We start from the raw sequence: 15,171 nt of genomic DNA, 5'->3' as shown, positions 1-15,171 counted from the left end.
CTCCACAGGGTACATCCCTAACATCATGGTATAAGGTTCAGGAATTAGTGAAAACAATGTTATGTAAAATATTTATTTATTTTCGTAAAGAGGCTGGTAATCTTCCTGAAAAGTAAATAAAATGTGTAAAATAGTTAAGTCGGTAATGGTGGGACAGCTTATATTATTAAGTCAAACACAGCGTTCATTTCCGCCATTCATTTTCCAAATTCCGGTGGATTCAGATCTTCTATAAGCTTAAGGTACATAATATATTCTCGCGCTGACAAGACAAATTGCGGCGTTAAGTTTCACCACTCGATATTCAGTGTCTCAAATTCGGGTGAAAAAGGGGAGAACGAAGTATATTACCATTAAATTTCCTCTACCTACCCCGCTAAATAATATATTAAACGTAAGTCAAAAAAAAAGGTCTAAGTACAGATAAATAGATTAATCTTAGGCGTTAAATTCCGCCACCAACACATAATACCTCGAAAACAGCGAAAAGCGACCGGAAGTATCTTAATGGGGACGGAGTGTCTTAACAGTAAGTTCTCCGGTTCTCTCTGCCTACCCTACTTATATCAATAAATAATATAAAAATATATTATATAAAAAATCTAATTGTAATTCATTTTGTTAATTATTAATTTTCACTTACTACGTTGTAAAACCACCATTGTCGAAGTTTGTTTATTTCTTTTGCTGGAACTAGTTCATTTATGTCTGGAGCATCTTGATTAATTTTTATATTGTTATAGCGATCCTACACAAAATAAGATAAAAGGTAAAAGGTAAAAACTATGATATATTTTATATTTTTAGGCTAGTAGAGGCACAGTGATACAAGTGAGTGCCTATAAACGCGACATGTGGGTTCGATCCCCAATCGAGAAAATTAAACATTTAAAATTTTCATTTCTGCCTGTATTTTATAATTGTCTGAGCTAATCTCCGCAAGTGCTGAACCGATTTTTATAGGACTTTTACTGGATGATAGATTTAGTGTATAACAGTATAGAGAACCATATTAAAATAACATTTTCTTTAAATGTACTTAAATAAATATTTGTATAGTTAAAGCGGGCGAAGCCGCGTGGAGGCCGCTAACTGAGAAAAGAAATCGTTTCTTTACGACTAAATAATTATACATACCCTTGAATCTAGTAGCCATTTAATTTTTTCCAATCCTCTATCGGTAGTTGTCACTGGTGGTGTAGTGAATGTATATCTATTATCTTTAACCCGCAATTCTTCTTTGATTTCTTCATTTTCATTTGTACGCAGCAATTGCTTGTATTGTTTAGACGTGTTCTTCAGTGGATAATCAGAGATATTGAAATGATAATATTATTTAAACAATATATTACTTAGAATAGCTAGACGGAACCTACTATTAAGACATTCTGTTCTCTATGCACAGTCCAATTTTCTAGATATTGGGTACTGAGTAACGGTAATAAACGCCGCGTTACGTCAATTCCTTTCCCTAATAAATTAATTTTTAACAAAAAGAAAACCGACTTCTAACAACGAACTAAAAAGTGAAAAATAATTATATAAAGATTTAATAATTTTGAAGTCGGTGCCAAGTAAAACAAACAGGCTTGGTAATTAGATATTGTAGTAAAGGTGTTGTAGCATTAGTTTGACACAGACTTCAAAATTATAAAATCTTTATATAATTATTTTTCACTTTTTAGTTCGTTGTTAGAAGTCGGTTTTCTTTTTGTTAAAAAATAATTTATTTTACGTTTTTAAGTGATGGGTAGATCTTAAAATGATGCTTTTTTAACGAGTAGTGATGGTGGTGGTAGTGGTTGTCAACGAGTGGTTGTGGTTGTCTTATGTAAAACTTTATTTAATTAGATATTATTTTTGTGCAAAGTTACACTTTGGTATATTGACAAGAACATACATAAAAAGTATTCGGGCGAATTGAGAATCTCCCTTTTTTGAAGTTGGTTGAAAATGAGAACATCCTCTTTTTGGAGGTTGGTTGAAAAGAAATGCAACGATCAGGAATCTCACTTCTGACATCAATTTAAAAAGTTTTTGTAACTATTACAGTATAATCAATTTTTTACCAAAAAAAAACAAACTATCTCAATTTTCACCGGATCCCATAATCGGAACCCAACCAAACTGTCACCAAATTAAAAGAATCATCAAAATCGGTTCACCCAGTCAAAAGTTATGAGGTAATAAACATAAAAAAAAAACAGTCGAATTGATAACCTCCTTTCTTACAGAAGTCGGTTAAAAAGTAAAATCAGGCACTGTAGGTACCGTTTCGCTACGAGGCCATTATGATTCTAAAAGCTTATTATGTAACACTAAAATGAAGACTGATATAATCCATATATTTTCATTTAAACTAAAATCTACTAAAAGTATAGTTATATGAAGCCAGCCCGACACGTGGGTTTTATTCCCAATCAAGATAATGAAATAATTAATATTTTAATTTCCTCGCTCTGGTAAAGAGGCAAAGCGCGGCGTTGAGTTTCGCCTTTCAAGACGTAATGCCTCGAGAATTCAGCGGAAAATGAAGAACGCAGTATCTTCACACTAGGTTCCCAGGTTCCCTCTACCTACCCTGGTATATATAAGTACAGGATATAAAGTAAAGTTAAAAAATCGTATACATACATTAACTATGTTAAAAAAACCTAAGCTTCCATCGAATTAAAAAACTTTCTCGCGTTATTATCCGTAATGGTTTTCAATTTGACGCTATGGACGCTACACAAACGCTAAATTGCCTTTATCTAAATATCTTAATCTGATAAAAATACTTGGAATCTCCTCAATGATTGGAGTCATCAGTCTTTAAGACCTGTGTTCTTTTAAATTAGCTTTCTTGTACTATTATAATGCTAGAACTTTATTTTTTCTATAGCTGGGTAGAGTGTAATCACTCTCTGTTTTCGTACCCAAAACCATTGATGGCCAACAGGGGCACAAGTGTGTGGGGGTGATTGTGGTTTCGAACCCAACTCGAGGAAATTAAGTATTTATTTGAATTTATATTTTCATTTCTTCGTTCTGCTGTGAAGGCAGAAGCACCGCGTTGAGTTCGGCCACGCAATACGCAATGCCTCCAGAATTGGAATTGCCGGCAGAAAATAGAGGACGGAGTGTCTTAACACTAGATTTCTCTGCTTTTCCTGCTGAGTGCGGGTTTCAGCGTTAAGCTGATTTACAGTCATTAATTTTGTAATTTGTTCCCTCGTAACTGTTAGCTAGAGAACTTATTTAGATAAATGATACGTATTTGGATTTCTCTTGATGGTGCGAATGTTACTGGATATATTCATTTAGGTTTATGCAGGCGGGTTTTGTATTTTCAATACCTTTAAACAAGAAATTTATAAAATTAACTTATTCAATATTTATACTTACAAGTTTATTCGTGCTGCTAGAAACATAAAAAAAGGTTAACTGCGAGTTGGATTCACTCATTCTTAGTTTAGATTATTATATAGAATATTATATATATTAGAATTTATACTTACAGATAGCACGAGCGGTGCTTCTTTACTGGCTCATCAAAGTCCTGCAAGTTATTTTTATTTTGTATAATAATTATATAAAAAAATATATATTTTATAATAATTATTTTTAAAATTTGAACCCTCTTGGGAACCGTCCAACGACTCTTAACATTCACACGACCATATAATACATATAATATTATATGTACCCACATTTTAATTAAATTTTGTCTACAAACGACTTAGATATTAGGACTGTTAGGTACTAGAAACTAGGTTTCACTTAGACTAGCATTCTACTATTTGATAAATACACGAACTCAAGTTTCAGCGTGCGGTTGCCTTTAACTTGCTAAGTGCTTTAATTCTGTAGAGTAAATGGGTTTAGACATTTTGGGTATTTCATATTAAATGTATATACAAACAACTTTTATAAATTACTTTTCTTAAAACTAACAAAAAAGGAAATTTTCTTTTCAAACCAGTAGTTCCTGAGGTTAACGCGTTCATCGAAACGAACATTTGTCGGTCTGTAACACGTGTCTGTCTGTCTGTCTTTTACGCAATCAGGGCCAAACCGCTAATTTAATTGTGATAAAATACTCATATAGAGATACTTGAGGGTCTCGGGATGAACATAGGATACTTTTTTTCTTATATTTGTAATATTTTCGATATATATCAATATATTAAAATACTTATTAATTTGACATGCAATTTATTCCGCCATTTTAATAGTCGCCGTCGTCATGCGACCGTTGCTAAGCAACGATTTGCAAAGGTTGTTGTTGGAAAACGTCACCCAAAATAAGCTTGCATCGCATGCTCGCTTAACGCATCTCTCTATTGAAAACTGAAAATAATTTCATAAATATATTTAATAAATATTCGTATAGTTCAAGCGGGCGTAGCCGCGTTCGGGTCCACTAGTATAATATATAGTTTTATACTTACATCATCATCTACACCAGTAGCTAAGATATCCATTCTGTAAAAAATAAAAAGAATAACTCATAAAAGCTATCTCTACAAGGCAAATGAGGGAACTTTTAAAAGAAAATAGCACCAAAATGGAATTACAATTAAGACTTACCCTTTGTGGAAGTTTAACCTTTTTAATATCTTTTGAAGGTTGCTCTCCGCTCTTTCTTTTTGCTCCTGGAGGTAACGGGATTAGATTTAATAGTGCTAAACTATTCTGCAATATAAATGTATTTATCTAGACGTCAAGATAATATAGTTGGAATTGAGGGAATTAAATATATTTTAATTTAGGTAGACAATGCGCAGCGTTAAGCTCCACCATTTAATATTCAGGAGGAAGTCAGTAATGGGGCAGGGGCACAAGCATATCTGTGAATGCGACAGGTTATACATGAGATTTCCACTCGAGGAAATTATATATTTAATATTTTCATTTCTTCGTTCTAGTGTCGAAGTATTTGTTGAGTTCCGCCACTCAAATTCTTCCACTCAATGTCTGTCTAAATGTCCTAACACTAGATTCCCAGGATCCCTCTTCCTATCCTGATATGTGCGGGATACAGCGTGAATCTAAGAAAAAAATAAGATTTACTGCGGTACACGTAGGTTTTAAACCAGGTAATTGAGAGATTTATAAGATTTTGCTCTGGTGAAATTTTTCTTTTTTAGATAGACACTCAATTAACGAGACATTGTGTATGAGTAGCGTAACTCTACGCCGCGCGTTTATCGTCAACAAAGAAGAAATAGAATTAATTTTTCCTGCTAAACAACATTGTGTATGAGTGGCGTAACTCTACGCCGCGCGTTTATCGTCAACAAAGAAGAAATAGAATTAATTTTTCCTGCTAAACAAAAAAGATTTATCTCTCCGAATGGAAATCGAATCCACAAGTAAGTAATATCTACTACAATATACACACAATATTTTTTTAAATTTTGGAATACATATTAGATAAGTAATAATAAATATACCAAAATACTATACCAAATCTAAAACAACAGGTAGTACTGAAAATCTGAAAAAAGAAAAATTAAATTAAATGAGCTTCATACAAACGTAAAACTAAAATAATTTAGATACATGTTTATATTAAACTTATACGTAAAATGATACGTTCAATAAAAATAAAAATATTACCTTGATTTTTTATAATTTGATCTTTTTGCAGGTACTATCTAAAACATAAAAGATTTTAAAAAATGAACCAATTGCTCCACAGTTAGTCAAAGGAAATGAAAAGTTGCGTATGACACATGACACATTCTAAGGGTCGTATTTATAAATCGCTTCAAATCTGAGATCGATCTTGAGATGCCGTTTTACTTTATAGATATATAATTTCCCCATTTTCCGCCGAACCTTTGAGTCGTTGTGAGTAACTAAATGCCGCGTTTTGCCTCATTACCAGAGCAAGAAAATGAAAACATTTAGTATTTTCCCCGATTGAGAATCAAATCTACAACCATCGCGTTAACATTCACACCCTTGTGCCACTGGGAAACAATGGCCTCAAAAAATAAAGATCCCATCAAAAACATAAATGTAAAATGAAAGCCAAGTTTTGTAATAAAACGTATGCTTTCAGCGATAAAAGAAGTGAGATGTAAATGTATGCCAAGTTCAATGGTCAGTCCTGAAATTTATTTTTAACAATATAAAATATTTTATAACAACTGAAAATGCCCATTCTTCTTACAACTTGGAGACTTTATTTATGTGTAAAATCTGACTTGGCTAGTTTTCATATGAATTTACAATAGAATCTGAATAGAATAGAATTCGAATACATTCATTTACATCGATGAAAATTCATTTGAAAACTAGCCAAGTCAGATTTTACACATAAATAAAGTCTCCAAGTTGTAAGAAGAATGGGCATTTTCAGTTGTTATAAAATATTTTATATTGTTAAAAATAAATTTCAGGACTGACCATTGAACTTGGCATACATTTACATCTCACTTCTTTTATCGCTGAAAGCATACGTTTTATTACAAAACTTGGCTTTCATTTTACATTTATGTTTTTGATGGGATATCATTACTTTTTGTATAGAAATTATAAGTAGGAAGATTCATAATGTAATCAAAATCAAAATATTCTTTATTCAATTTGCCCATTACAAGTACTTTTCCTATAGGAAGCTACTACGGCAAGAAACTCAAGAGTTGCTCTTTTTAAAACATAGTTTAGAGTAAGCGCTTCATAGGACATTTCTCTTCGCCGAATAAACCAAGTAGGACACCATTGTGATAATACACTTCTATCTTAATATTGTACAAATCTACTGCAGCCTTTATTTCGTAAGTAGCTCCGTACGTAGTTAAGCAAAGCATGTCTTCTTTAGAAGAGTAAGGATTCCCGTTTCGAGCGCTAGTGTAGATACTTAAATCATTCCAGTTACGACATACGTACTCTACTATATCGCAATTTATTAGTTTGTTGTATATCAATACGCTCAAACAAAGAATATGCAAAAGCATGGAAGAGACAGCTCCCATCGGGAGGCATTGGAACAATTCGGTGTAAGTTCTTGTTTCAACCACAAGCAATTCTATTGAGCGACTCATTGTTCAATATGTCTTGGAAAAAATATAAACAATAAGTTTATTAAGTGCTGACGGTACCAATCTGAATTGATATGATCCCAAGGTCGACTTCGTTCTGTGCCGTTTTCACAAGTGTTCCTAAAACCAGTAAAATCATGAAACCCAGGCCAAAAAGACCATTAAAATATGAGCGCCTTCGTACAATAAAATATATCTAATATAATTAGGTATTTACTTTTTTATTATGGTCAATAATATTATGTTTTATTACTCTTAAGACGATATTTAATTATATATGAAAATAGATTATATTTATCTATGAATCTCGACTATAGTTTTTATTTTGTTGATTAAATGACAGTTGTCAGATTTGAAAGTAATTAATGTATGCTGCGTTTAGAAATCTGATATATTTATTATTATTATTTTCTAATTTTATAATTTTACTAGCGGACCCGGACGCGGCTACGCCTGCTTGAAATATAAGAATATAATTTGTATAGAAATATAATTTCAATTTAGATGAAATGCTAAAAGTGACTATTATATTTATTTTCATAAGGATGGATATCAAAATGACGCGGTAACGAACGCGGTCGCATAGCGACGACGGTTGTTATTAACATGGAAGAATAAATTGCATGTCAAATTAGAAAGTATTTTAATTTATTAGTACATATGTGTAATGTAATATTATATAGCCTATAGCACTTCTGAAGAATGCAGCTTTCATACAAAACAAAAACATAGTAAATCGGACCAGTAGATCCGGAGATCTTAGCGTTCAAACAAACAAACAAACTCTTCCGCTTTATTATATTAGTATAGATTGGAATAACTCAATACGCAATGCCTCCAGAATTCAATGGAAAGTGGAGTTGCTGAGTGTCTTAACACTAAGTTCCCTCTGTCTACCCCGCTATGTGTGGGATACACCGTAAAGCGGATTTATTTATTTTTTATTATTTTATTTAAATAATGTTTAATTTTCTCTTTTTTTTCTTATTTTTTTTATTAACAATTACTTAAATTTTTACTGTTAATAATTACTTTATAATTACTTCTGTTAAGATAACTGGTAGGCTGACAAGATATCAAAATAAAAATCAAATCAGCTTCACGCTGTATTCCGCACTAAGAAGAGTAGACAGAGAGAACCTAGTGTTAAAACACTCAGTAACTCCACTTTCCATCGGATTCTGTTGGCATTGCGTGTTGAGTGGCGGAAGTCTACACCGCGCCTTGCCTCGACACCAGAACGAAGAAATGGAAATATAAGTTTAAATAAATATTTCATTCCCTCGAGTGGGAATCGAACTCACAACTAGTCAGGTTTTACAGTCACACTTTGTGCCCCTGTGCCACGACTGACCTTACAGATAGTATATTATTATTAAATTTTATATATATTTTTATCAATATAATTATTTTTTATAAGCTTTTATTTATATAATTTTTTTAGTGTATTTTTTTTTCTGTTTTAGGATTCCGTACCTTGAAAGCAATAAAATAGAACCCTTATAGGATCTTATATAGGACTTAGTACTTAAATATTGTAATAATAATTTAATATCAAATACGTTAATCGACTATGCAAATACTCTTAGTATAATAAGTACTAAAATGTTTAAATTATCTATATATATAAAAGGACTTGTCTTGGTGAGGGTAGAAACGTTAAATTTGGACAAATGTTTACTTTCGTAATCTGGACATCCACTAAGAAGGGATTTTAAAAAATTTTAACCCTAAAGGGGTGAAACCGGGGTTGAAAATTTGTATGGAAAAAAAATTAAATCGGCACCGATTTTCATAAAATTTGAAATTTAGATTTTTAAAAGTATTTAATTGAACACATGTTTCATAGTTTTCTAGAATTCTCCCGCTAAGGGTGCAAATAAGGGGTTGAAAGTTTGTATGGAAAAATCTTTAAACCGCCACCGATTATTATAAAATTTGAAATTTAGACTTAAAAATATTTCATTGAACACATGTTTTATGGGTTATTAGAATTCACCCTTAAATAGGCAAGCGAAGCTGCGCGCGTCCGCTAGTAATAAATAATAATGAAGGATGTTAATCCATTTATTATATTTTTATATTTTTACGTGAAGCCCTTGAAGTCCACATGATGACAGGCTTTCTCAGGACATAAATTAGAGTCATTTTCAGCTACAAATGGAGACATATCTTATCTTAAAATATACTTGAAAGCATCGTGTTGTTTTCGATGGCTTACGTAAGTAATAGTGAAGTTAGTCTACAAAACAAATAAAATATTTACTAACGTGTGACATAAATAAAAGCAAATATATATAAATAATGCATTGCTCTTATTTTGTTGGCAGGCGCTATGCCTAAAAATCAGTTATCATTAACTTTGATTGCTATGCTTTCATTACAGGTGCTATAAGTAAATGTTCCTAATTGAATCTATTTATTGAAAAATTATAAGAAAATATTTTAAAAAATACTAGTTTCGGATTTTTCCCTTGACATACACCCAATTACTTAACCGGATGCTAAATTTCACCATTCTAGATCATCTGGAACTTGGTTAACATTAAGGTCTATAGGTCAGTCACCCCCCTAAAAATTTACGATTTTTGGACGTCATTATCTAAATAACTGTTTGAGCTGTGTTTATGAAATTTTATGCACGTATACAGGTAGGGGGTCTAAATATTTAAGCCAAATATGACAGCTTTAGGTGGAATAGTTTTTGAGTTACGAATAGGTAAAAAGTGGCTTCAAATGGTTCGTGTAAAATAACACACGGTGCTGCTCGCCAGTTCTGTTCGTAAAAAAACTTGGCCACGCGCTCCGCGCGTTTTAAATAATTTCAATTTAGATGAAATGCTAAAAGTGACTATTATATTTATTTTCATAAGGATGGATATCAAAATGACGCGGTAACGAACGCGGTCGCATAGCGACGACGGTTGTTATTAACATGGAAGAATAAATTGCATGTCAAATTAGAAAGTATTTTAATTTATTAGTACATATGTGTAATGTAATATTATATAGCCTATAGCACTTCTGAAGAATGCAGCTTTCATACAAAACAAAAACATAGTAAATCGGACCAGTAGATCCGGAGATCTTAGCGTTCAAACAAACAAACAAACTCTTCCGCTTTATTATATTAGTATAGATTGGAATAACTCAATACGCAATGCCTCCAGAATTCAATGGAAAGTGGAGTTGCTGAGTGTCTTAACACTAAGTTCCCTCTGTCTACCCCGCTATGTGTGGGATACACCGTAAAGCGGATTTATTTATTTTTTATTATTTTATTTAAATAATGTTTAATTTTCTCTTTTTTTTCTTATTTTTTTTATTAACAATTACTTAAATTTTTACTGTTAATAATTACTTTATAATTACTTCTGTTAAGATAACTGGTAGGCTGACAAGATATCAAAATAAAAATCAAATCAGCTTCACGCTGTATTCCGCACTAAGAAGAGTAGACAGAGAGAACCTAGTGTTAAAACACTCAGTAACTCCACTTTCCATCGGATTCTGTTGGCATTGCGTGTTGAGTGGCGGAAGTCTACACCGCGCCTTGCCTCGACACCAGAACGAAGAAATGGAAATATAAGTTTAAATAAATATTTCATTCCCTCGAGTGGGAATCGAACTCACAACTAGTCAGGTTTTACAGTCACACTTTGTGCCCCTGTGCCACGACTGACCTTACAGATAGTATATTATTATTAAATTTTATATATATTTTTATCAATATAATTATTTTTTATAAGCTTTTATTTATATAATTTTTTTAGTGTATTTTTTTTTCTGTTTTAGGATTCCGTACCTTGAAAGCAATAAAATAGAACCCTTATAGGATCTTATATAGGACTTAGTACTTAAATATTGTAATAATAATTTAATATCAAATACGTTAATCGACTATGCAAATACTCTTAGTATAATAAGTACTAAAATGTTTAAATTATCTATATATATAAAAGGACTTGTCTTGGTGAGGGTAGAAACGTTAAATTTGGACAAATGTTTACTTTCGTAATCTGGACATCCACTAAGAAGGGATTTTAAAAAATTTTAACCCTAAAGGGGTGAAACCGGGGTTGAAAATTTGTATGGAAAAAAAATTAAATCGGCACCGATTTTCATAAAATTTGAAATTTAGATTTTTAAAAGTATTTAATTGAACACATGTTTCATAGTTTTCTAGAATTCTCCCGCTAAGGGTGCAAATAAGGGGTTGAAAGTTTGTATGGAAAAATCTTTAAACCGCCACCGATTATTATAAAATTTGAAATTTAGACTTAAAAATATTTCATTGAACACATGTTTTATGGGTTATTAGAATTCACCCTTAAATAGGCAAGCGAAGCTGCGCGCGTCCGCTAGTAATAAATAATAATGAAGGATGTTAATCCATTTATTATATTTTTATATTTTTACGTGAAGCCCTTGAAGTCCACATGATGACAGGCTTTCTCAGGACATAAATTAGAGTCATTTTCAGCTACAAATGGAGACATATCTTATCTTAAAATATACTTGAAAGCATCGTGTTGTTTTCGATGGCTTACGTAAGTAATAGTGAAGTTAGTCTACAAAACAAATAAAATATTTACTAACGTGTGACATAAATAAAAGCAAATATATATAAATAATGCATTGCTCTTATTTTGTTGGCAGGCGCTATGCCTAAAAATCAGTTATCATTAACTTTGATTGCTATGCTTTCATTACAGGTGCTATAAGTAAATGTTCCTAATTGAATCTATTTATTGAAAAATTATAAGAAAATATTTTAAAAAATACTAGTTTCGGATTTTTCCCTTGACATACACCCAATTACTTAACCGGATGCTAAATTTCACCATTCTAGATCATCTGGAACTTGGTTAACATTAAGGTCTATAGGTCAGTCACCCCCCTAAAAATTTACGATTTTTGGACGTCATTATCTAAATAACTGTTTGAGCTGTGTTTATGAAATTTTATGCACGTATACAGGTAGGGGGTCTAAATATTTAAGCCAAATATGACAGCTTTAGGTGGAATAGTTTTTGAGTTACGAATAGGTAAAAAGTGGCTTCAAATGGTTCGTGTAAAATAACACACGGTGCTGCTCGCCAGTTCTGTTCGTAAAAAAACTTGGCCACGCGCTCCGCGCGTTTTAAATTTACAATTAAATCAAAGGAAAAGATAAAGAGAAAAAAGAAATAGTAGATGGCTATATAACGAGAAAAGTCAATCAATAATTTTACCATAATATAATCTGACGGAAACCTCCTAAATCCGGAGTGAAGTAACCTTTCGTTCCGGGAATCGTACCTAATTGAATAAAATTACGTTTGGTTCACCTTAATTTTTGATAGGATCCTGTTGATATAATCTATATATTTTTGGAATTATGATGAGGCCAGCCAGCGACTGCTTGTGGGTTCGATCCCCATTCGAGGAAATGTTATATTTATTTAAATTTCCATTTTCATTTCTACCCTCTGGAATAGAATTTGGTGGAAAGAGGGGTGTCGTCAGATTCTTTACTCGTTATCTTTTAAGAGATATCATGTGTCTCGTGGTATCCAACGCACATGAAATAACTATGTCTCAATTGCGAAACGATAGCAAATTTACTTAAGAATTTCTTTTTCTTTTAAGCTTCACGCAAACATTTCTTAAGATATGTTCTTACTTAATTCCCAAATTGTTAACGTTGCCGTAAACTCCAGCTCCATCTACCATCTCCTTATGTGGAAACTTGAGTGAGGATTTCAGCATTCCCAAAGACGGCCTCAGGAGCGTGTGACCCGGCATAATTGGCTCCGCTTCTGGTAAATGGCTGATCCTCGATGGAACAGCAATTATAGATGACAGTTCACGAGGATCGTACTGGTAGAACCTTCTCTGGAAGATATATGCTGTATTTATTATTATATTTGAAGCTTACCTTAAAGTAGATTATATATTTTTTTGGTAAACAAATATCATAAAACCACATTTTTAGAAAGATATTCTTAAGTTTGTTTTATATACCTTTTTTTTATTTTACTTAACAGAATGAAAGTGCAATTAGATTTCTTTATTTAAGTGATGCCTCAATTTAGAAGTTTTATTTAAGATTTCTACTATGAACATAAAAAATATATTTTGTAAATGAATTTTGGAATCCAGAATATCAATTACATGCGAAAACATTGTCATAAATTATTAAAGTAGTAGTTAAATGTTATAATACTAAAAAAAAACATTATTATCTTTTAAGAGATTCTTATCATGGTGTTGGCAATATTTATATATCTAATTCCCAATACTTACAGAAGGAAAAAAATCATCAATATGTCGACCTCGTCTTTGTAATTTTGATTTCTGAAAAATTACTTCATATATATTTTAATGTATCTTTTTAATATTAAATGATAAAAGAAAATTGCGTAAAACATATGGTTTTTAAATATATAATTAAAATTATTTTTCTTAAATAAAATCCCTTTTTAAGTGTTCAAATAAACCTTACAGCTATATGTTCGAGTTGTCGTCTCCAGCTGACGCCGTTACAAGGAAATATAAGCTGAAACGAAATACAATTATAATGAGACTAGCGTCCTTTCCCAGCATTGCCCGTATTGGTTAAATTATACGTCTATAAATGCAACGGTTGTGGGTACAATTGAGGGTATAATATATTTAATATTTATATTCCCTCCAGTAGTTCGCGGCAAACCGCGGTGTTGAGTTCTGCCAAGAATTCGGCAAAAAGTGGGAAAAGGTTGTGTCTGGGAAATAGGGAATGGAATATCTTAACACTAGGTTCCCAGGTTCCTTCTGCCAACACCGCAGCCGAACCTAAAAAAATATTTTTTGTTCTAGCTTTGAGTTTCAATGCTTAAAGCGTACTGTCTTAGCTTAAACGAAACGATGGCAATGTTGTTGTCGATATTTTCTATCCTTTAAATCCACCAATTTATTTAGGGTAGATACTCGCCTTACTGTGTAGAGGAATTTCTATTAACATTTTTCTAGTAAAAAATATGTAGTTTAAAGCTAGTACATTTTTGTACATTATCTTGATCTTGAGTGGTGGTGTAGGGATACAAGCGTGTGAGTTCGATTTCCACTCGAGGAAATATAATATTAAATATTTTATTTTTTTCGCTCTGGTAATACTGGTAATAGAAATGTCGTAATGGACATTCCTACAGCACATCGATGACTTCTATGATTTATTTTCCAAAATTTTAACAATTCACTTGGAATTTTAAAAAATATGAACATTCAAAAAGCTTTACGCTGTATCTCGCTTACAGCAGGGTAGGCAGAGCGAAATAAGTGTTAGGACACTCTTTTCCCCACTTTCCGCCGATTTTTTATAGCCTTAGCTTTTCATTTCTTTCTTCGGCTTTTTGCATTGGTGCCAGAGCGAAGAAAATTCCTTCGAGTGAGAATCGAACCCACAAACGTCGCGTTGCACTCACACCCTTCCCCCTGCGCCACGATGGTCTCAAAAAATATTTAAAATAAAAATATTTATTATTAGAAATTAAAAATAATATTTATTATTATTAAAAACAATCACTCACTGCCATAACATAAATAACTTCTATACACTGCATTATATCTACAGTTTTACAACTATACTACAATACTAAAACTACTATGAGAAAGTAGAATTTTGAAATAGAATCAAAGTTTTCCTATTACCTATATTTTATGCAGAACTATTAAAAGTCATAGCAGCGTGAAATAGCATTCAAAATGTATTTGTGCTTGTGTATGGGTTTATTTTGTGTCACATGTCTAGTTCTGGGATGCAGGTGGATTTTTAAAATATTTTTAGTTTAGTTTAGGTATTTTTGGGATTCCGTATTTTAATAGAAAAAACATGGAATCCTTATAGGATAACCTTTTTCTTTGTCTGTCTGTCTATATGGCTGTTTGTCAAGGCAATTTTTGTCAAGTTCACGTGAAGATCGAACTGAAATTAATATTAAAGTCTAGGCCAGACAGGAAAAAAAAAAAAAGTAATTCGCTACTTCCCATTAAGCTACAATTATGAAATTTACCTAGAATTGAGAACACTATAATTAATGAAATCACAAATTCAATTAGTTCAATTTGTAACTATGGGTTAAAATCTTAGGAACTGAATTTGAATTACTTTTAATGA

At 31.9% G+C, this 15,171-nt stretch overlaps 1 protein-coding gene and 2 long non-coding RNA genes across 3 annotated transcripts; all 3 read right to left on the bottom strand.

Annotated features, from left to right (window-relative positions):
* Positions 1-59: 59 nt before the first annotated feature.
* Positions 60-1,418, bottom strand: LOC146534317 (uncharacterized). The gene is made up of 3 exons (XR_014878410.1): positions 1,138-1,418; positions 644-748; positions 60-105 (listed from the first exon to the last, which is right to left on the bottom strand). It is a non-coding gene; the product is annotated as an uncharacterized LOC146534317 (long non-coding RNA).
* A 2,078-nt stretch (positions 1,419-3,496) lies between these two features.
* Positions 3,497-13,420, bottom strand: LOC146534315 (uncharacterized). Its single transcript, XM_085193269.1, has 8 exons — positions 13,323-13,420; positions 12,700-12,911; positions 12,269-12,335; positions 5,605-5,642; positions 5,452-5,482; positions 4,573-4,637; positions 4,434-4,467; positions 3,497-3,541 (listed from the first exon to the last, which is right to left on the bottom strand). Exons 2-8 carry the CDS (start codon positions 12,819-12,821, stop codon positions 3,497-3,499), a joined length of 402 nt encoding a protein of 133 aa, XP_085049395.1. The 5' UTR covers positions 12,822-12,911; positions 13,323-13,420.
* On the bottom strand, positions 6,550-8,669 carry LOC146534316 (uncharacterized). Its single transcript, XR_014878411.1, has 2 exons — positions 7,252-8,669; positions 6,550-7,154 (listed from the first exon to the last, which is right to left on the bottom strand). It is a non-coding gene; the product is annotated as an uncharacterized LOC146534316 (long non-coding RNA).
* Positions 13,421-15,171: the final 1,751 nt, after the last annotated feature.

The sequence above is a fragment of the Heliconius melpomene genome, chromosome 11, assembly GCF_056956725.1.
Source record: "Heliconius melpomene rosina isolate 202511_hmr_F chromosome 11, ASM5695672v1, whole genome shotgun sequence".
Classification (NCBI taxonomy): Eukaryota; Metazoa; Arthropoda; class Insecta; order Lepidoptera; family Nymphalidae; genus Heliconius; species Heliconius melpomene.
Note: the sequence above shows the minus strand (reverse complement) of the source record. Positions and strands in the feature narration are given on the sequence as shown.